Source organism: Leiobunum rupestre, chromosome 11, assembly GCF_980474605.1.
Source record: "Leiobunum rupestre chromosome 11, qqLeiRupe1.1.hap1, whole genome shotgun sequence".
NCBI lineage: Eukaryota > Metazoa > Arthropoda > Arachnida > Opiliones > Sclerosomatidae > Leiobunum > Leiobunum rupestre.
In genome coordinates, this window is record NC_143394.1 from 45,793,157 (window position 1) to 45,817,058 (window position 23,902).

The 23,902-nt window shown below is 39.8% G+C and overlaps 1 protein-coding gene across 2 annotated transcripts in view; it reads right to left on the minus strand.

The window, feature by feature from the left end:
- Positions 1 to 381: 381 nt before the first annotated feature.
- The window catches only part of LOC149923010 (uncharacterized), a 173,785-nt gene continuing 150,264 nt past the window's right edge, over positions 382 to 23,902 (minus strand). For both annotated transcript variants that reach the window (XM_090162945.1, XM_090162944.1), the window contains exon 2: positions 382 to 1,807. In XM_090162945.1, coding sequence (XP_090019071.1) covers positions 1,686 to 1,807 — 122 coding nt within the window. In that variant the 3' untranslated portion in view covers positions 382 to 1,685. The remainder of the gene's footprint in view (positions 1,808 to 23,902) is intronic.

Below are 23,902 nucleotides of genomic sequence, written 5' to 3' on the forward strand. Positions count from 1 at the left end.
TTATTAAGAAATTACATTTGAATAAATATCCAAACTATAGTGAAAATAATTACTTTATAACTCGGAATTTGTTTTTTATACGTTAATTAAGGGTGCATTTAAAAAATAAACACTAAATATGAAACAATAAAGGTTTCAAGTGAGAAAACATCTTTAGGGTGGGCACGCTTCCTCTAATAGAAGAATTCGGTGTTTCTACTCTCGTTCTAGACTAGCGTCATGAGCGAGAAAAGAGAGAAGCTATGGCGCACAATACCAAACAAGGAGTGTTCTACTCCCTTTAACGCGAAATAAGAATGAGGGTCAAATACTTTACGCAATCAACGGGACTTATTTTTTAATGAGCCTAAAAAACGAATGAAACGACAGTTACGTATATTTTGCACTTCTTTATTGCTTATACTGTTAATAATAATGTTTTTATTTGGGCGTGGTTAACAACCACGTAACTTCGACAAATTTCGGATAAACAACATAAATTCGCGAGGTTCGTATAAATTAAACGGGTTTTTGTTGATTTATTTGAGGCGCAAAGTCGTAGCGTAAATCTACGCGGTAACTTTGACGTTTCCCATACAGTGTATCGATAAATACCTGAAAGTTTCGGCAAAGTTACAGAAGCAAACTATACCACATCCGTCACTTTGACCAAAACGTCAGCTAACAATACTTTTCGACAAAGTCTATATATTATAATAGTAATAATTTCAGTTTAATAAATTACTCTCAATAAGTTAAAAGACTCGTTTTGGTTTTTTTTTCGTAGTATTCTTTAAAAATCTTTTGTATTTGGCTTTTTGTTTCGCTATAAATACACGTTTTTTTATTAGTTTTGTAATAAATTATTAAAATTATGGACCCTTTATTTTTTTAGTTTAGTCCCTAAATATATATATATATACTTTGTTACAATTCTCTTATTTTAAATAAAAGCTATATTAAATACGCCCTATATATTATTCTAAGAGTATGTTTTCTTTTTGGTTTTTCATCAAATATCAGCCAAAAAAAAATAATTTCGGAAAACATTCTTTTAAAGTTTTTCGTTCGCTAAAAACATCCACAAAAGCATTAATAAATATCTCGTTAATCGATTTAAATTATCGTATTTGTTTCTTTTCGAAGGTTTAAAACATTTCGAAGAATGAAAAGTTACTGTAACGAAACCATCTTTTTGATGGAAAAACATGATTTCTCGCGTATACATGGTATTAATTCATTTATACATGTACCAAATTTCTCCGTCAACCGAGATAAATAATGTGAAACCGTACAGTGATGATCATACGCTTTTACATACAAGTATTCATCGCGCGATATTAGCCACATCTAAAATATATTTAATACGACAACAGATTATTATGATTCAACATATGAAACTGAATATTAGTTGTACCGGCTAAATTAACAACTTAAAGAACAACCGTACGAATTTTTTCATAGTTTCGAATTTCATCACGGAAGGCGCTAAGAACTTAAACTGAGAGCGCGAAATTCGAAATACCAATTAGACTTCGTCCATATTATTTTGACTGCTCGGTGGCGCCATCTCTTTTTTTCTCTGTTAATGGGCGCGCGGCGAAAACAATCAAAAACATACCGAACTACGAACAGAAAAATGTCACCGATTCTATTATTTGGTATTATATAAATTTCCCTAAAAGTGGTCAATATGACCGGCGTTTTCAACCATCCGGATGACCTCCGCTGGACACGGTGGTCAGAAGGGTTCGGTTCGAGCCGTCCATCGGTCGAGCGCTCGTTTTGGGGCCTAACATGATTTGCGTCTCCTCGTTCTCTTTTCTCACTTTAAAAAAAAGAAAAATACAAATTAATTTTAAACATTCAGCCTCAAAATTTGTATAAGAAAGGAGAGGATTGTAGGAACCACACTTTGAAGGGATAGAGTCTAGCTTGACGCACCCATAGAGAAGCCAAGCCCGCGGAAGACGTTGAACGATATTGCTAAACAACTGAGATAACTCAAAGAAGGACTTACAAGCGGCGTCAAAAGCCGGACTCAACATCAGCGTAATGGCCACGAGAAAGACACTAGCCGTAAGAATGGCCAAACTTATAACCACAACGGCGAATACAATCTTTTTGCGAGTGGACTCTTTGGGAGGCGAGTCCCCGCTTTCTTTGAAGTCCATTTCGAGAGCTACACTCTCGGACAAAGACCTTTGCCGGCTGAAGCTTTTACCGTCACTGCCGACGCTAATTTTATCGGCCAACGAACCCAAACTATGTTCGGAGTGACTGCGGGACGTTTTCTCCTTCTTGCTACCCTGTCTGTGGTGATGGTGGTGATGGCGATGACGCCGAGGTTTATAATCCTCATCACCGCGTTCGCTGATGCTGCGACGCACTTTATTCCGGATGGTGGGTTCGTTACCGTCCCTGGCCGACTCGCACCTTCGAACGCGTCGTCCACTGCCTCGCCGACGATGGCGTTCCACGGACGGAACACGATTTAATTGTTTCTCCGAATCGCGCGACTCGTTAATTTCGCCGATCGAGTCTTCGGGGGAAATCCGCGAGGCACTTTCTGGCCAGGACTCCGTTAGGACGCGTGCGGAACGGCCAGTTTGGCAGCTAGGATCCGATCCGCGTTTTGAATCCTTCGTCCCGGGGGACGCGTTTCCCATCGTTCGACCGCAAGACGAGCTACGAATATCCCTACAACTGGAGGAACTTGACGACGGACTGGGGAGACCAGAGTCATTGTCATTCTGATCCGAGCTCGTCTTCTCCATTGCCAACTAGGTCGGTGAACTTTTATTCCAGCGATAACCAGTATTACGGCTATTAACTAGATTCCACGCTCCATTTCGAAGTGCAAGAACGCGCGCGGGTAGGTTCATTCGACAATCTTCGCGTACTTGGCCCAGGGACCAATAATTCCGAAAAAAGTCGCGAAACTAATTGAATTTAAAGACATAGAGCGTAGATGAACGCGATTAAAGTTCTGTCTTGTCTCAGGATATACGTTGTAAGTCACTCTAAAAGACGTTGTCGAGCGAAATAGACAACCCTGAAAAAAGCGCGTATCCCTGGCGTAGGTTTGAAACAAGGCCATCATTTGGAGGCATCGTCGAGGCGCTCCTACCCGTCCCTCTTTGGTACTAAACAGAGACCCCCCAACTCCGAGCGAAGCTATTTTTAGATCAGTTGAAGATGTTACCAAGTATAGGGGGACACGGGCAGTTCTCAACGGCGGAGTCAAGCTGCCTGTCTCGTATATTATTTTAGCTCAGTCTACGAATATGACCCTTTACAAAAATCAGACATCCACTTTGCGCGCCACTATTACGGCGTCAGCGAGCGATATGTATTGAAACAGACGCGTCATCCGAAAGCGCACTTTGTGAAGAAAACTTAATATAAACGCAAGTGCAGCGAAACAAATAACCGGCGATGCGGCAAATTTGGAAGATGCTCAAAATTCGATCCCCCCAAAAAATGATGATTCGTCTTATTTTTTTTATTTAATTTTGTTCTCTCTGTTGCTTTATTTTTTTGCCGTCCCCGCCAGAGTACTTTTAAAATTAATATTTCTTTTACGAAGGAAGATGGCGTCGGTCCAAAATTACGAGGAATCGCCGGGGTTCAAAACGGCAGGGAAAGTTGACGGTTTCGTCAAAGGATGACACGAAGGGTAAAGCCACCGTTGTTCTAGCTCGGAAACGACTGCACGCTGGCAATTATCTTAACCAGAGATAAGCACGTGAAAATTCTCAAAACTTTTAACGATTAGTTTTCGCCTACAAACAAACCCGTTAATCACGGCACGGGCCATTAACATTACTTCGTAGATGACAAAGATATTTTAAACGAATATTTCCCATAATGTTTCCCAACAAATTGTACAATTGGACGGATTATACCAAAGAGCTTGCCATATTTTAAATGAATATTTCCCACAATTTTTCCCAACAAATTGTACAATTGGACGGATTATACCAAAGAGCTTGCCATATTTTAAACGAATATTTCCCACAATGTTTCCCAACAAATTGTACAATTGGTCAGGGGGGGGGGGGGGGTTCAGACTCCACAGCTTATAAAGGACAATTGATTTAGTCAACATAAAGAAATAAGCAGTTTGAATAATAATGTTTAGTTAACACTTTTGCGGGACCAATTTATAACTTTTTCGTTAAGGTTAACAAGTTCTGGGTGCACAATATTTTTTAGGTAATAATCCAACTAATGAAATTGAGCTATTCCGTTATTTCAGCTTAGTACTCTTTGAACCCGCCGTCTGGTTAAAATTTAAAAAAGATATTTTTGAAATATCACAAACACTTTTGTTTTTCACTTAACTAAAAATAACTTTGACAGGCTAAATATAATTTATAAAATTCTTACAGCAAATAGTATTGCAGACGACAATATAAAACGTTAGCCCTCGTGTGCACAATTGTTGTACTATTTCTGCCCACCGAAATTGGGTATAAACGTTTTTGGTGAAATGTTGAGTATAGCGTAAGGTGAGCAATTAGTTGGTACGATCGATACGAAAAATTTACTCGGCAAAAATGAAATTGCATAGTTTGAGCCTTACGCAATTCACAAAAAAAAAAATGACCTTTAAAAACCTGCTCGTAAGCGATGGCATTAGCTGAGGTTCCTTTAATAGAATGAACAAAACACAGCCTAATATTAGAAATGAGAAACAGATGTTTTCATTTTCTATGAACCCAAACGTAACGCGAGTGTCAAACCCACCCGGCACTTCAACTGCGAGAAACGGGGTGGGAGTTTATTCTGGTAAGGCTTTTTCCGTCGCTACCAAGTAACCCAGTCCGACTGGCGCGTTAAAAGGCTGGTCGGCGACTTTCGACCCTGATATAGGAGAAGTCATTTGGATCCTCTCATTCGCCACCGCTCAAGCTGCGTCCGAAAAACGCAGCACGCGTTCCGTGCCCGGCTTTCGAGGAGGGGCCAAGCGTTCGGGGATACCCCCGGAAAACTAGGATGCGTCGCGATGACGGATAATTGATAGGGCGAAAACACGCCGCGCGTGGCTCGAGTCAGGACGCATTTAGAACTCCGAGGAACCAATTCGCTTCTCTCCCCCTTCGAGTCGCGTTGTTTCTAAATCCACTCTTAGATCTCTCTCTTTCCGGGACGCACTCGAATGCCGCAACGACACGCGAAGAACCTGGGGACTTTGTAATTGAATATCATTTCCGGTTAGAGAGACGCGAAACATCCGGTGTCGCCCCCAAAAGTATCTTCCGTAAGATTCTCAAAACAGATTGTACCGAATAAGGAAAATTGTCACATAATTTACCTCCGGTTTTATTTCTAAATATACCTTTCTATTTTATCGTATAAATAATTAAGTTTAGAAAACTAATATTTGGGTAATTTTAAAGTCCACGGGATCTGGCGAAGAGAGAGAACTTTAAACTGTTCGCTAAATCATAGCCCGTGATCTTCCCAATTGTCAATTTCTTCGTATAAACAATAAATACCGCGTTCCTATCTTTAGCCGGAGATTGACGTCAACCCAATAAAAAGTGAACGGGGAAAACAGTTCAATTAGAATTAAGCCTTTATTCATTCGACGAGTGCAGTCACGGAAGGAAATGTTTTCTGAAACTGCCCCGGCTTCTAAGAAAAAACATGACCTATTTCTTTTCATTTTCCTTCGAAGTCTTAACCGAGTTAGAAACAAAATAAAAAAGTACAGAGTGGAATCAACGCCTAATTACGTTTACCAAATGTTAATTAATTAAAAGCAACGTACAAAATAATACATTAGTATTTTTTCATCACGATTTTAACGATGTAGTCTTTAGTCCAGTTTTTTTTCTAAAGCCACGGTCACACTAGAGCTTAAAACCCAGTTTAGGTCGGTTTGAATGGCAGTTTCACACTTGCGAAATCGCTTCACCCCGGTTCGCTTCTAGCCAAGGCTTAACGTCATTTCAAATTATGACCAGAATTTTGAAAAAACTAAAATTTATTCCAAAACAATTAGTTAATCATGTTTACTATACATACAGTTATATTATTTGACATTATTTAGAATTTTATTCCCATTATTTGGGAAAATACGAGCAATTTTACTTCACCGCCTGGTCGTTTGAAAGCGATTCTAAGCGAACCGACTTGGACGAGTGGCTTCCCGAACCAACACGAAGCGATTTCTCACGCTGGTTTTGAGAACTAGTTATCTAAAACGAAGCGATTTTAGGGGTAAGTGTGAACCTGGCTTAGAGACAGAGTCTTAGAAAATCTTTGCCGATTCGTTGATTTCGCTAATGGTTCGATTAAATCCGGCTTCGTACAAAACGTCAATGCTAAAGGCGGCTCCGTCTCCAGCGCTCCGTTGAGGGAAAAGAGGCCATTACGAAGTCCCGGTCGGCTTCAAAGAGAGCAAAGAGCGTATGAGGAGTATGGCGTGCTTGTCTGCGCGGTTGCAGCAGAGACGAATGTTGTTTTCGACGGAAGAGACAAAAAGCCCTATTTCTCTTAAACTAATTGGCGGCACAGACAAACGCCACTACCCACATATTAGATTTAGCACCGAAAGACAGACAGACGGATAAAGTAACTCCAACTGCGAGGAAGACATTCTTTGATTCAAGCCTGACTAACTTCCGACGCGCTTTTTGTAGGATAATTGATAATTTCAGCGGGTGAAAAACTCGGAACAACTCCTTCCGCGTTGAATTTGCAAGTTATCTTCCACTGGTTTCATGGTTTATCCCATTGAGTTGGGAATATTAATCTAGAGGTCCAATCGAAACGTCAGATTTCAGTATTTCGCGAAACAAGATTTTAAAAATAAGAATACCGTCGTCTGCTTCCAAATGACGAGAAAACGTTATCATTCTACCCGTGGCGCCGTCAAATAAGACTCGTTTTCCGGCAAAAAGATTGTTTTTCAAAAATAATGGATAGCGCCACGGGTCATATGATAACGTTTTCTCGTCATTTTAGAGGAGACGACACATTCGTAATTTTCAAAAACTTGTTTCGCGGGGAGCAGATTTGATTGGATCTCTAGATTAATATTCCCAACTCAATGGTTTATCCCCCACCCTCGAGTTCTTAGGGTTTCTCCTTTACATAAAGTAGTACCTAGGGGTAGCAGACCCCGGGTTAAGGGGCTTAATATTTACCCGCGTGCCAAGCTGGCTATCATAAATAATAATAATAATAATAATAATAATAATAATAATGATAATCAGCTAGGCTAATACCCAAGGCACCATCTTAGGCCTAAGTCATCAAGCGACTTTTAAAGCCATTAATTCAGGTGGCCGGGTTACAATGCGTAGGAGGGTGGTGGCCAGCCCTTCAAGCCACGCGAACGAACAGCTCCCTACACTAACTATTACCGTTAACCTCGACAAGTTTTTATGGAGGGGGAAACCGAATAGCTCGAGTGAAAACCCCTTAAAACCGTGGGGAGAGAACTTGCAAACTCAACGCGGAAGGAGTTGTTCCTTGTTTTCACACAGTGCCACAAACTGGGATCGAGCCCGGCTCCTCTTGCTGGTAGGGGAGAACACTATTTTTAATGTCCAATTGTTCCTTTAACCAGTTATAATTCTGATTTTTCGTTTAATAGATCGCCATTATGAAACTTTTTAACCGGGCGCCATATACCCTCGGTACGAGTAATAGGGAGCTGTTAGCTCGCGTGGTATGAAGGGCTTGCCACCACCTACCTACGCATTGTACCCGGCCACCTCATTTAAATGCATTGGAAGTCGCTGCATGACTTAGGCCTAAGGTGGTGCCAAGGGCATAAGCATAGCTGATTATTATTATTACGTGTTACTAATTATTACTTTCAGGAAAGAATGTATTTATTTATTTACACGCAGAATGACTATGTTGAGAAGTTAAAAGCACCGTTCGCACGTCAGAGGCTGATTTGAGTCATTTTCCCGAAGTATAAATAATGACTTTCTTGTATCGGGTAAACATCAAAAATCCGTACTTACGTAACGGCTATTTGAGATACAGACCGTCTATATTTAGTATATATTTAGTATCAAAAGTAAACAATATTCATCTTCCTATACTGCTAATGTTATTTGCTTGAAACATTTGCACGCTGATTCTTCAAAATTGGTTTTAGAAGACAAAACACTTCGTAACTTCACTTAGTTAATTTTAGGGATGTTAATTTTCCGGAAAAATAAAATGCGGAAAATTTTCTAGAAAAGTTTCCGGAAAATTTTTCGAATTGCGGAAAATTTTCCGGAAATCGGAAAAATAAAATTTTGAAACATAAATCACCTTTTAAGGGTTTTTAATGTTTTTACCTTTTTATCGATATAAAATGTCTAATATCAGTAAACATACTACAAAGCATTAATAGCGTTACATTGTTAATCAGTTTAAACTAGTCTATAGGTTTAGTTTTACTTCCAGATTCGAAAAAATGAGGCGAAAATACCGCTTTATTTCAATTTGCAAACAATATATTAGACTAATCATGGAATGAAAACTTTTTTTTTATTTTTTTTCGGAAAAATACGGAAACATTTCCGGAAAAAAGGCCTCGGTCATTTTCCGGAAAATTTTCCGAGCGGGAAATTTTCCGACTTACAACACTAGTTAATTTAATTGGTAATTTTAGCTTTGATGTAGGGATGCACCGATACATAGGCTTATTTTTCTAACATCGGTATCGGCAAATATCGGCTTTAATATTTTAAGGATAAACATTTAAAAATAAGAAAATTATCGATTAACTAATTATAATATTTGATTTGATTGGCCGCGAAACGTACACCAGTTATTAGTTATCAATACTAGTCAGAAGCCATCTAAGCCTAGGCGCCCACTGGCTCTCCGTTTCGTATCCGTCGTGCCTCCCACAAGGCATTGTCTCCGTTACGAAGCAAAGGCTTGTGAAAGGTAGGAGACGTTACTAAGAGCAGTGAGCGCCTGGATTTATAAACTGTCAAAATTCTTCGAATCCGTAAGTTTTTCTAAGAAAACGGTATAAAGGTTTCGTGGAAATGCGGATCAAAATAGAACTCTAAGATATTTTCTTTCACGCATAACGCGCATCTTTATGAAGGTAGTAGTAGTGTTCGGCATTCGATTAATTTTTATCCATGAATAAAATAAGCTCGGCGATATTTAAATAATATTTATTTAAATAACCAACAGTTGAGAATAAAAATTGTAAAATGTATAAATAATCGAAAGTGAATAAGCCTATTATTTAAATAAATACCACTTTTATTCAAATAAATGCTGGGATGCGTAAAAAAACAATTAAATAAGTTAAAATGATATTCTTTTTACCAACGTTTTTTAAATAAATCGGAAAATTTGTGGATAATGAATAAACAATTCCGAGCACTACGTGTTACTAATTATTACTTCCAGGAAAGAATGTATTTATTTATTTACACGCAGAATTACTATGTTGAGAAGTTAAAACTAAGGTCGAGATAATAGCGAAAGTGGCTCGGCGTTATTGAAACGTAGATGCGAACAGATCGCGGAATAAATGAGGCAAAAAAACGTCTCAAAGTAGCGGCACCGGAGATGTTTTTTGGGGAAAAAGAGGAAATGGAGCCTGTTGACTTTTTGGAAACAAAATATTGACGTGGGAAGCGCGGCCCTTCTTTCTAGTCGGGAACTAAGCCAAAATGACGGGCGGCTCCGAAACTTGCCATTTATAACGCGATACAAGGTGACTGAGCACTGGCGGATAAGTCATTTTCAAGGTTAAACTACAGCGAAAATGTCTACTTTATACTTCAGTCAAATGGTTTTTGATAATTTTATATTACCTAATAGGTTTTTTATCAATGGGGTACAATTAATATAATTATTTATCGTTAACTGATAATGAAGCAAAGTCAGCTAACTTACCAAAAATGGCTTGTTTCAACTGCCTTACCGAAAATGTCTTGTTTCAACTGCCTTACCGAAAATGTCTTGTTTCAACTGCCTTACCGAAAATGTCTTGTTTCAACTGCCTTACCGAAAATGTCTTGTTTCAACTGCCTTACCGAAAATGTCTGGTTTCAACTGCCTTACCGAAAACGGCTGGTTTCAACTGCCTTACCGAAAACGGCTGGTTTCAACTGCCTTACCGAAAACGGCTGGTTTCAACTGCCTTACCGAAAACGGCTGGTTTCAACTGCCTTACCGAAAACGGCTGGTTTCAACTGCCTTACCGAAAACGGCTGGTTTCAACTGCCTTACCGAAAACGGCTGGTTTCAACTGCCTTACCGAAAACGGCTGGTTTCAACTGCCTTACCGAAAACGGCTGGTTTCAACTGCCTTACCGAAAACGGCTGGTTTCAACTGCCTTACCGAAAACGGCTTGTTTCAACTGCCTTACCGAAAACGGCTGGTTTCAACTGCCTTACCGAAAACGGCTGGTTTCAACTGCCTTACCGAAAACGGCTGGTTTCAACTGCCTTACCGAAAACGGCTGGTTTCAACTGCCTTACCGAAAACGGCTGGTTTCAACTGCCTTACCGAAAACGGCTGGTTTCAACTGCCTTACCGAAAACGGCTGGTTTCAACTGCCTTACCGAAAACGGCTGGTTTCAACTGCCTTACCGAAAACGGCTGGTTTCAACTGCCTTACCGAAAACGGCTGGTTTCAACTGCCTTACCGAAAACGGCTGGTTTCAACTGCCTTACCGAAAACGGCTGGTTTCAACTGCCTTACCGAAAACGGCTGGTTTCAACTGCCTTACCGAAAACGGCTGGTTTCAACTGCCTTACCGAAAACGGCTGGTTTCAACTGCCTTACCGAAAACGGCTGGTTTCAACTGCCTTACCGAAAACGGCTTGTTTCAACTGCCTTACCGAAAACGGCTTGTTTCAACTGCCTTACCGAAAACGGCTTGTTTCAACTGCCTTACCGAAAACGGCTTGTTTCAACTGCCTTACCGAAAACGGCTTGTTTCAACTGCCTTACCGAAAACGGCTTGTTTCAACTGCCTTACCGAAAACGGCTTGTTTCAACTGCCTTACCGAAAACGGCTTGTTTCAACTGCCTTACCGAAAACGGCTTGTTTCAACTGCCTTACCGAAAACGGCTTGTTTCAACTGCCTTACCGAAAACGGCTTGTTTCAACTGCCTTACCGAAAACGGCTTGTTTCAACTGCCTTACCGAAAACGGCTGGTTTCAACTGCCTTACCGAAAACGGCTGGTTTCAACTGCCTTACCGAAAACGGCTTGTTTCAACTGCCTTACCGAAAACGGCTTGTTTCAACTGCCTTACCGAAAACGGCTTGTTTCAACTGCCTTACCGAAAACGGCTTGTTTCAACTGCCTTACCGAAAACGGCTTGTTTCAACTGCCTTACCGAAAATGTCTTGTTTCAACTGCCAAAATTGCATCCAACTTGATTCATGATAGATCCAGTTCGAATATAATATAGTTTGGATAAAATATTTTAATTGTTTGAATTTTAATTGGCTCAAATATAATAATCAGCTAGGCTAATAGCCGGGGCACCAACTAAGGCCCAAGTCATCTAGCGACTTTTAATAGCATTATTTTAGGTGGCCGGGTTATATCGCGTAGGAAGGTTGAAAGACTTTCATACCACTTGAGACAACAGCTCCCTACACTTACTCGCTACCTGAGAGCAAAAGTCAAGTAACCCGGCTCCTCTTGCTGCTAACCACTCCACCACCCCACTTTTGAATTGCAATTGGATCCAATATCTGATTTGTAATTTTCATTATACGCAACTGTGAACTCATAGTGAACTTTGAGCTTCGGGTAACAATGTGAACTATAATATTCGGAATGCATCTTATAGTTTAAACTTTATTCAAAATCGACTGATAAAAAAATACTCGCTCCACACCAAATTTTTATATTAGATCATTGTCAGGACTTAGAAAATTGGTCTGTCCTTTTTAGAATTTCGTTACACTCAATTGGGGATTAATACGATTTCAATACGGTTATTTATAGCGTGATAACGTTGACCTCGGATATCTAAGGGCAAAGGTCGATTTTAAAAATTCGATCTTCGTATGAAATTACATTCGATTCGTGAATGCCTAATTGCATATGTCTAGGATGGTTACAAACATTTATCCATTGATCGTCGACAAGAAAGCTTCTTTCAACCATCTTCGAAGTCAAGGAAAAGCTAATCGCGTCTTCAAACTTTACGTCAAATAGGTATAGTTTTCTCATCTCGAAACAAGCTTGGGAATCTAGTGGCATTATGTAAATATAACATAGCACGGGCACTAATTATTCGCACGGAGAACGAGCGAGATACAAAGGAACTACAGACCATCGGGGATAGGCTCTTTACAAAAGGAGTCTTATTGATTTTATGAGAGAGGGAGGACTGAGTTGACATCTCGAATTTAAAGTGAAAAGGAAGAGTCTGCTTCAGTTAATCGCTTCTTGGAAGCGAGTCTACTCCGAGCATCGTTGGATCGAATTTCAGAGTGCTGCGGGTAAGAAAAATACTCCCCTTTAACGCTGAGCGATAAATCAGCCTTTTGCTTAACCCGTAACGACAGTCTATCCTTCGCTCGATATTATTCGTTTTTAATTATTAATTAAAACTTCTAAAAAAGGAGAATGCATCTTTAACGAGGATGCGATAAAGAGAGTTCGGTTACGATTTTCAATTAGAGAGATCCTTGCGGGAATTGCTTGGACCTAAGTACGATTCCCGCAAGGATTGGTCTTAGTCGAGCAATTTACTATTTGCTGTTTCTATTGATAACTCTATGCAAACAAAATAAGATTTCTTCCCCTCAAGATAATTAAACATCTTTGCCTTCCATTTAAATAATGAGAAAATATAACATTGTAAGCCTTAATATAAAAAGTTTATTTTAAATAAAGGTAATATTTATTTATTTTTAAATACACTTGTAGGTTAAATTATAATTGTTTTTAAACTATATACACACACAAACAACCACGTTCAAATCTTACGTTAGATCAAAAAGTCAGGAACTATTATTATTATTATTGTTCTTTTTATAAAGTAACTTGGCCTTCTTGTTTTAATGTTGCTCTTACGTCACAGTCTCTTACAAGTCCACGAGCGCGCGCTACAGTCTAGAGAAATATTGGTTTTTCTAGAGCTGTGTCTAGTGACGTATAAGAGCAACGTATTATATTTTTTACTTTTTATTCATTTTATATTATAAAAACAACTATTCGTTACTAAAACTATTTCATTGGAAAAATATACTTTATGAATATTAAATATCCACATTTACTGCTTGGATTAATTAATAATAATAATAATCAGCTAGGCTAATACCCAAGGCACCACCTTAGGCCTAAGTCATCAAGCGAGTTTTGAAGCCGTTGATTCAGGTGGCCGGGTTACAATGCGTAGGAGGGTGGTAGCAAGCCGAGCAAGCTACGAATAGGGATATTTTCGGTTTAGCAAGAACCAGGAAACCTACGCTAATGGCCTTTAGCGGCGAGAAAATGCAAACCTATATCTGCGCAAGTGTGAAAACTGGGCACAGAATAGATTCAGAAAGTAAGGACACCCGGCGTTTATTTTTCGAACTAATTTTCGCGTCCAATTTGAAAGTAGATATATTAACGGGTTGCGTAAATTACGTAAATAAGGTTATTGCAATTTTCGCGCATGCGCAGACGTTGTTACGCCTATCTTTTCCGATAGAGTGCCTTAAGCGTTAATTAATACAAGGGTACTGTAATTTCTACTTACTTTTAATAATTATTAAACATATTTAACAAGACTTACTAATGTACGCAGGTAGAATTGAGGAAGATAATCGCTAAATTCAATTCCGAAATAGCGCGCGAGGCGAATTCCGCGAGAAACAACTGCACTTTTTCTGGGGCAGTTTCCTCCGATAATTAAGAGCGGAGAATTTCCTAATTAATGGAATTGTTCCCCGCGAGAATATCGTATCACGAAAAGGCGACAGTCGCGCAGGCGCGATGTTAAGGCGAAGTCAACATTAATAAATGTCAAAGCCCACCAAAGAAATAATAATGAAAAAAAAAAGCTTTTTTCGCGAATAGACTCGGCTGGATTAGTCCCAAAAATCTTGCGCGAAGATTATAAGATTCTTATCAGCTGACGGGTTTTGCAAGACGAAGTAAATTGGAAAATTTGAGATGCTAAGCCCTACCACCGCGGCCGCGTCAGCGTCCCAATAGCAAATTGCATAATTAATCAACTCTTTTCTGACATACGCCGAACGAACAATAAGATAGATAGACAGCTTATAGCCAACGGAACTCGTAACGCCACTCTCAAGATATTCGTCATCTTACGAGTGCGTAAATTTTGCTGGCGCCATCGAACGACGGTTAATGTAAACTTTTAAGGTACCTATTAAATATAATTATTCGTAATAATTCGTTAAATATTTAGTATTTTCCCGAAATATGAATATAATAAAAGCCTTCGAAGCTTTTATTCGTAAAATATTAATTATTTTATTATTATATTTCTTATTTATATTAATTATTACGAAACACCTTCAAAGCTTAAGGAAGTGACAACAGATGCCGCATCCTTCAACTTTAAAAAAAATTATCGACGTATCTCGGTCGAGTCCAGTTGGATGTAAGTGGTTTCGAGATTTCCTCTGTAGACCAAAATACCTCGTCTTTAAATTCACGAATATCCCCAGTCTAAAAAATCCAGCCTGGCACATGGTTATTAATATTCAATCTGAAGGATTCAAAGAATCGAAGAAAGCAAAAACGAGAGAAATCTTTCCAGACGAAGGAACTTCTTCGAATTGAATTTCAAAAAGAGCACTAGAAACTAAAAAAAGGCCAAAAACGAATCGTTACCAGCGCAAAGCGACAATTATAAACCAGATTCAAAAACTATAGATATTTCAGCCTTTCTAGTTCACCGGAAATAAACGCGGAGCGGAAGAGGAAATCAAATTCCATTGTCTAAATGTAAAGCCGGCCAATATATACACGTATCCACTCTCTTGATTTTAAGCCGCTACGCAGAGAACAAAAAGGATTTGTCTTTATTAAAATTCAGCTTCGTATTCAACCAAAGTTCCCTAGCAAGCCAGTTTTCTAATTGAGTTTAAAAATTAACCATGATGTTCAAAATCCTCTCGCAAGCAAAATTTCCAAAAAAAAACATCTCAGTATTTTTACAGAAACGTAATTTAACCTAATCTAACTAACATAGTGTCGACTAAACCCGGCCTAATATCGATCCAGCCTGGCACAGCCTAGACCAATCTTCACACACTCTGGCCCAATTTCGACCCAACCTGGCCCAATTTCGACCCAACCTGGCCCAATTTCAAACCAAACTGAACCAATTTCAAACCAAACTGGCCTTTGCCCCAATCACAACCCAGCCTTGAACAATTTCGATCCAAACTGGCCTATTTTGGTCCCAATCGCCACCCAACCTGACACATCCTAGCCCAATCCCGATCCAGCCTTTACCAATTTCGATCCCATCTCGATCCAGCCTGGACCAATCCCGACGAAACTAAACTAACCCTATGCTTGCCCTAATCCTAGCTTACCATAAACTTAATCTTACCCTAATCTCAAACTAACCTAAGCCTAATACAACCAAAAAAATTTGAAAATTCAGGCATGGTCATCGATTTGCGAATTTCATAGGTCAAGATGACGTAATCCTCGGCCAATGGAATTAGGAATCGTCGCTGTGTCTTGTGGATTCCGAAATGAAAGCCAACTCTCGGAACTGCGACCGAGCATCGCTAAATTTATCGACACAGATCGACGATAAGAGGGAAAAGTAAATTCTTTCATATCGGCGTTATCTTCGAAGCAATATTTGTATAAAGAAATCGATGGAGACGTCCCGCTTTTATCCTTGAATAGACGATATTTATCGCACTACGATAAAGAAACCTTTACGGCGCTGGATGCCTTTAGAAAAGAACTTCACTATTTGAGAATCCGAGAGAGCTTCCGATGCGCGTCTCTGTTGGCGTTACGCGCGAACGAACCGACGAATAAAAGATAACCAGTTCACTCCGTAGTCAAAGTTCGCCTCACTCGACAATACCGTTAAAGCGTAAGGCGTCTTGGAACAACCCTGTCCAGCCTTCGATAGAGCCCTAGACTGAGCCTCGGCTTTGGAGGACTATAGAGAGTGGCCTAGTTGGCGCTATCATTTATTATCATGGCGGGTAATGTTAGGCGTTTTCCTTAAATAGACACAAAAGGACAAAGCAGCCGCGCTGCCTGCAAATTGGAAATAGACAAAATACTCAATCGATCAGGTATAGTTTTCTTACACGCGAGTGGCGTTTGCCAATCCTGGAAATTTATCGCAAAGAGGGAATACACTCGGATTTTTAGAATCGTGATTCACGATTTGGCACTCAGAGGCACGCGTCAGACGCGAGAACACACCCAATAATGGATTGGATCGCGTCACTAATTGAACGAAGGACAACTGCGCGAAATCATTACTTACGGATGGGTCGGGGGTAAATCATTATTAGTCACTTTTGCAACGGCGCACGATTTGGTGATCAACGTTATTTTCATCAAAAGTTTAAGTTAAAAGTTTTTCTCGAAGCAAGTTTCAGTAGATGCGAATTATTCGTAAAATCTTTCAGAGGTACTAAATAAATTTCAGCTTGTATTACTCCACCAAATAACGTAATAGTAGATGTTGGCTCGCGTGGCATGAAGAGCTGGCCACCACCTGAATTAAAGGCATTTAAAGTCGCTATGGTGGTGCCTTTGGTGTTAGCCTAACTGAATGTGTTTATTAAGTAATATCTTACGATGTCTTCAAAAATTAACATTTAACTTCGTAGGTTCTATACAATGGACGTAATTTTCCTACCAAATCGTTAAAGCATACACAGCGCCTAGACTTAAAATTTTATTACTCGACCTAACAATGCAAAACGTAAATATAACACTGTTTTCCCAAAGAAATAATTTTAGGAGGTTAGTACATCGTCCGTTATGAAAATAGTGGATCAAATTTGATTCCAAAATTTTAGAATCAGTTCAAAATTCTAGTTCGATCAAAAATTACAAACCAAACGCGTTATATTTAATCCAATTTTAATTTATAAAATTTTACATAATGTTTTGTGGTATATTTACTGACATAAGACATTTTATAATAATAAAAATTTAAATTCCATTTTAAGGGTTTTTAATGTAATTTATGTTTAAATTGTTTATTTTTCCGATTTGCGGAAAATTTTCCGGATATTTTTCCGCATTTTATTTTTCCGGAAAATTAACAATTAATATAGTGTTGTAAGTCGGAAAATGACCGAGGCCTTTTTCCGGAAAATTTTCCGTATTTTTCCGAAAAAATAAAAAAAGGTTTAATTCCATGATTAGTCTAATATTGTTTTCAAATTTAAATAAAGCGGCTTTTTCGCCTCATTTTTCGAATCTGAAAGTAAAATTAAACATCTAGACTAGTTTAAACTGATTAACAATGTAACACTATTAATGTTTTGTAGTATGTTTACTGATATTATACATTTTATATCGATAAAAATTTAAAAACATTAAAAATCCTTGAAAAGTAATTTCAGTTTCAATTTTTTATTTTTCCGATTTGCGGAAATTGTTTTGTAAATTTTTCCGCATTTTATTTTTCCGGAAAATTAACAACACTAAATTAATATAAACAACATAGACACCATGTCCAGGACTTTGGCTTGGGGAGGGGGGGGGGACACAATTTTACATACAACCATACTTTTCGGGGGGTACGTCCCCCTCTGTGCCACCGACGGCTACGGCACCGAACAACAATTTAAAATATTTAAAATCATGTTAAATTTAAAACGAAACGTGGAGTAATTTGGCTTCATAATTTTGTTGAAATTTCGTGAAATATCTGTTTGGGTGAAACCGCTTCCAATTTTCCCGCCGCCAAAGTTATAGTGTAGGAAAATGCCTTTGATCGCGAGTTAATTAACTTCCAGTGCCAAGAAATTAGCGCAATTTGTTCGCTCGACTTCTCGGCATTCGCGTGGCCGCTATATAGACTCCATTATCAAAATGAAGCGCCGCGGCGTATAAGCGGGGAAAATTTACAATTTAGCCGGACCAACTGGCGCGGAATAACCCCCCTTTTGTCTTTTGGTTGCCTTTTCCACCTTCCGCTTTTGAACAATCTGGCCATGAAGTCGCTATTTTTTCACGATATAGAGAGACTCAGCGACGTTATTTTCATGATGAAAAATCTCCTCGTAAGCTAAAAATCGGGACCCGAAAAATCCCCCCCCCAAGAGGTCTTATTATACAGGGTGTTTCAAAAGTTTATGGAAAAATTTGAAGGAGTTGTGGGGGGGGTGAGTTGAGAAGTATGCCTGTTCTTCCCCCATTTTCCTACGAGTTAAAAGAGTGCCAGAGAGCTTCAAAGTGTGACCTACTAGCCCCTGGAAGTAGGCTGCAACAAGCACCAAACCAAGCTGCAGGGAAACGAGCACATTAAGGCTTGGGTTCGTGTGATAGGTAAAAATGACTTTGACAAATCGGGGTAACCAGCGTAAACTTTAACAGTATTTAAAGTTCCTGCCGCTTGGTTTTGCCCTCGTTTCAACCTACTTCCAGGGGCTAGTAGCAGGGCCGTCTTAAGACCTTTTGGGGCCATGGGCTAAATTATTTTTTAAGACCTTTGCGATCCCCAACGGTCAGCCTTTGTATGTCCGTTGTCTAAATTCAACTACACAATAAAAAAACCAAAGCTTTTAATTTCAAAAGTATAACATAGTCCTACTGAAAATAAGATTTTTACTGACAGTGACTCGCTGTTAGGTTTTAGAAATTGTTGGTACCGTATGATGCGATGAGTCAAATTACTTTAGACGTAACTAAAAGATACGTAATATTAAATGAGTATAAATAATATTTAATTAACTAATCCCTTATCCCTAGATTAGAGGCGGTATGGATGGCCTTTCCGGGGCCCCCAAACTGGCTGGAGGCCACTTAGCCCATGCCTTAAGACGGCCCTGGCTAGTAGACCACACTTTGAAGCTCTCTGGCGCTCTTTTAGCTCATCATAGGAAAATGGGAAACAAACAGTCATACTTCTCAACTCACCCCCTACAACTCCTTCAAATTTTTGCATAACCTTTTGAAACACCCTGTATAGCCGGGAGCTCTTTCAATAATAAATAGCGTGTCACGAGGGGCACTTTTTATCGGAAGAAAATCCCCTAAAACTGAACTCTCGCGTAATTAATCCTGTCAATGTTGTAAATATTCGAGGAAGGCAAAAAGTTCCAAACTAAAAAGGTTGCCGTTGGGGAGTTCAATCTAAAATTCAGCCAGAGCAGAAGGGAAGTCATCGAGGTTAGGGTAGAGGACCCCAGGCGGTCGGCAGAGCTATCGTTCGAAACAAGATTGGAGAAACGTTCAATCATAAAACCAAAGTCCGACTTATAACCCGAGAGGATCATTTTTCAGGATGGCGAGAAAATTAGAGCGAGTTGATGGAAGCGAAACTCTGGAAAATAGGTTTACAGCCGCGAGTTACGCTTAGAATCGCGCCGTAAAGTTCCTTTCCCCGTAAATTCAATTTGTACGATATATCCGCGGTACGTTGTATAACAGCCCCAAGCTTATAGAAGCCAGACCATCATCCATTACAAAGTTGTATTAAAATTTTATCGCGTTCCGTGGATGGAATAGAAGCTTTGTTCGGCGCGGATCTCGCGGAGAACAAGAGACAACGGAAGATAACGTGGGATGAATGATAAATGTATAAATCGATTGTATTAGCGCATTCCTAGATAGCGAAAGTGATCCGATTTACATGCCACCAGGGAAAAAATGGATCGTTTATATATTCCTCGACATCTCCGAAGAATAATATTGAAATGGAAATCAAAGATTACAGTACGAAAAGGAAGTGGGTAACCGGTATTTGCAAATAAAGTACATTTCTAGTCGATAAGAAAAATATTTAGTTGGAATCTCTTTGTACTTTTACTGTGAATTGGAATCGGATGTCACATTTACGAAATGAAACGTTTTAGAATCTACAGGTGTTTCTGGTTTTCCCAATTATAAAACAAAGTTATAGAGTTTATTTCAATTGGATTTAATAATAACATAAATTAATACCAAATATTTTTTCCTAAAAGCTCCAATTAATAATTCGTGATTGGCAGTTTTAATTAAATTATTAAGTTTCGGGGTTTATGGAGGACGGGATTAAAATGATGAGTGGACAGAGAGAGAGAGAGAGATGTCCTTACCCAGATCGTCGATGACGGGAGCCAACCGCAGCGTAATTCCCACAAGTAAAATACTCATAAGTACCAAAACAACGGCGGTAATGATGATGATCCATCGCGCCTTTTTAGACAGCTCGTTGACACTGTCGTCGCCCTTGACCATCACGATGAGGGACGGCTCGGCTCCGACCGACATTCCAGGATGGACATCGGTCACTTTGCAAAGCGGCACTTCTCTCAAGAAATCCGACTGCCCTCGGAGGACCGTGTCCTTCTGGTGTCTCCTGCTACTCCCTCCTCCGCTTCCACTTCCGTCAGCCCTGGAAGACGCGTTATCTCTGGTAGCGGTGGCCGCGAGTGTCAAGCACGACTCGTGGGCCGAGACGGGGCTGCTGCCCTTGGACCAGACGCAATCCGCTTCGAAACTCTTATTCTCGGTGGGGCTGGTCAAGCAAATTGAACTGTGACTCTTGGGTTTGATCAATTTGGCCGGAGCGTTTATTTTCAGCGTGTCCATCAAACACTGTTTTTCGATGTTCTCTCTACTGGATAGTTTCGACGGTAATCGGGCTGCCATTGCCGCTATAACTAAGGTACGACCACGCTACTGTCACGTAGGAAATCAAATCTGATCGTGACGCGCAATTTTTCAAGACGCGCACACACTCGGATGGCGGTTCGAGGGAGCGGTTAACGGGAAGCGGGCTTCTCCCGGAGACCCCTCATCACCTGTGAGAATATCGCGTTGCCGCGGCTTGCCGGCTGAACGTTATCGATTTCTTACAATCCGCCAGAGGGGGCTGGAAGCGAGGGCTACTACGCTACAGTCGCCGCTTCGAAACCATCAAAAGATGCCTTCCCTACAGCGCCCTACCAGAGACGAATTCCCTTCCTCGGCGCTATTTTTTTGGACAATTTCCGATCAATCTATACGGTAAACATGACCCGTTCTTTTACGTATATATATCTACGCTGGCGAACTTTTCCCCGAGAGCGATAAAAGTCCATCGGCGAGAACCTCTGTATTTACGCGTAACTTCAATGCGTGCCCTGTCGTCAAACTCGCCAACAGAGATTGCTTTCTCTTGTAACGCCGCGAAACCACGTCCGACTTCAATTGGTCTTCGGCAAGCGCGATCCCGACACTATATTCTTCCCCCTTTCCCCCCTTAATTACAACGCTCCGGAATGGTTTGACGGAGTCACCCGAGAAGTCAACACGTCACGACGAATGCCGACGTCCGCGCGTGCCTCGTGTATCTATTTAGAAATAGGACGCGAAAAAAAAGACGGATTTTGGGGGAGGGAATCCGGGATTAGAATCGTTGATAAAAGCGCGAGGTTTCCTTTCCGGTGGGGGAGGAAGCGCGGTTGGTTGGTTGGTTGGTTCGCCGAACCAGCTGCGGGGACAGGCGAGAAACAGCGGCGAGATCTCTTCATTTATACACGCTTTCATTATATAGCCAAGCATGCGGACTTTTAATAGCGACAAATTCGATATTTATAAATTTTTCATTTCTCGGATGGGGAAGAAATCTAAAATTAGATTTTGCGGTGGATACGCCGTTTTATACGATTGATCGTGACGTAAATCAGACTAGAACTATGGAATTTAACAGTAACATTAGGACTCATTAAGGGGGAAGAATACAGTAAAAGCCTCTTTTTCGTTCAAGCTGAACGTTTCTGTTTTAACAATTACATGATTGAATTATATTTTTCTTATTAGGCTGAACCTTCCTCTAGTGCTTAAAATAATTTTGATAATTCTAAAATTAATAGTTAAAGAGATATTAAGTCCTAACTAAAGGGTAGTTTGTCCGCTTGCCCTACTTGTTTAGGTCCGGGGGTCCGAATTAAAACGTAATATCTGAATTAATTTTAAATTTAAAATTGTAAAAATTATTATAGTCACTAAACAAGAGGCTGCTCTACCCTTAAATATTAATTTTATAAGTTAAAATACAAAACTAAAAGAGTTAAGCTTGAAATAGCGCGAAAGTAGACAATGGCCACTGTAGTCTTCCCCCTTAAGCGAAGAACGGAAGATAAATGAAAAATTATTTTATCGTTCGTCAATTTCGTAGCTAACGGCAAATATACAGCTTTAGTTTTAAATCGAAACTGAGACAACATGATCGAGGTATCGCTTCGCGTCTTTTCATTGTTAGTTCCGGTTAAATAATACAAGACTTCCTATTGCCAACAAGTTTCGAGAGGTAGAACCGAATGAGATCTCGATCGCGGCCGCAAATAGAACGGTGGGAGATCGACTGAATTTAAAATTACAAATCACGGAGACGAGTTAGATTTCTCGGGTCGTGAAAAGGCGACTATTCTAAGCGTCCATAGAAAACTGCGTGTTTAAACTCCGATTCCACGAGGTAAAAGGACTTATTGATTACGTATAACGCGAGATCCAAATTCCGAAGCCCTAGAACTTTCAAAGGGGACCGTCGCTTTAATTCTATTTGGGTTCAACGTACGTTTTCAGTTTGGTTAAAAGCGAGGGATACGGTATAGCCTACGCATCCTTAAAGTATCCGAGAAGGTCAGGTTTGCGGAGTTGAGAGTTTATAGACAAGGCCACACGAGAGCTCCAATTTCACCCTCGAAACAGTCGCGTGTCTACGGAACTGAGGGGGGGCTGGTGCCCGAAAATCCATATTTCAGCCTTGACACCCATAATCATTCTTTTTATGGCCGTAGCCGGTACGGCTCTAGTACACTTTTTATTCTTTGCCGGCGGTTGATTGCGCTGGTTCTCTTCACACGCACCTGCTGAAACCCGCTGACGATATTTCCCGTGTCTAGGTACCCGATGAGGTTAAGGTTATGGCGTGTCTACCGGCGTGATTTGAATAAATCATTTACGTTTCTGTAATTTTTGTCCTATAAATGCATTCGAGTGCACGCCCACTTTTCATATTCGACATTGTGTTTCTGCAACGGAAAACTCGTATATTTTGTTTAAGAAATATGATAAATTAAGTGTACACACAATTTATTTATGCTCTATTAAACACATTTTTGATAGAAGATTAAAACTTTCATATTATGTCTAAAAAAAGGATAAATTAAGTATACACAAATCTATTTATACACTATTACAATCATGTCTTTGATAGTAGATGAAAAATAGTTCGAAACGCCTGTAGAAGTGTTCCACCCGCAATACACTGATGCTCAGGAAGAAGACTACCACCAGTTAAAATTCTCCATTTAATGCAAGAGTTGAATTTAGCAAATATACATCAATATGTTTATTCTAAAAACCTGCTAATATTTGATATAAAAAATAACATAAATGTGATTGCGTGACTTCGGGTTTTTATGTTTGGTTCTTAATAAGAATTTTAAAAATGGGCAAACGCCATAAAATTCGATGGGAGTTAAAAACCGATACCGAAAAATCTAACATTCAATTTATGTTTAGAAACCCTTATCGTAAACTCGACAAAATAAAAATCCCCGCGCCGTTCATTTTGAAAGATTACTAGTTCCTTCTCCCAATACAGCTCCACTGCAGCGACTCCGCAAACATAGGAGAGATATTGATATAAAAACTCCGCGTTCAAGCCAAATGATAAAACCCAACAGATAGGGACACCTGTATGTTCGTCAGTCTCTAAGCCCAGCATTTCAAAGGATTTGATTTTGAACGAAGGCGTATTTCTTTATTTACCGCGACATTTCTGACGCGACCAGGTTTCGGATATACACGG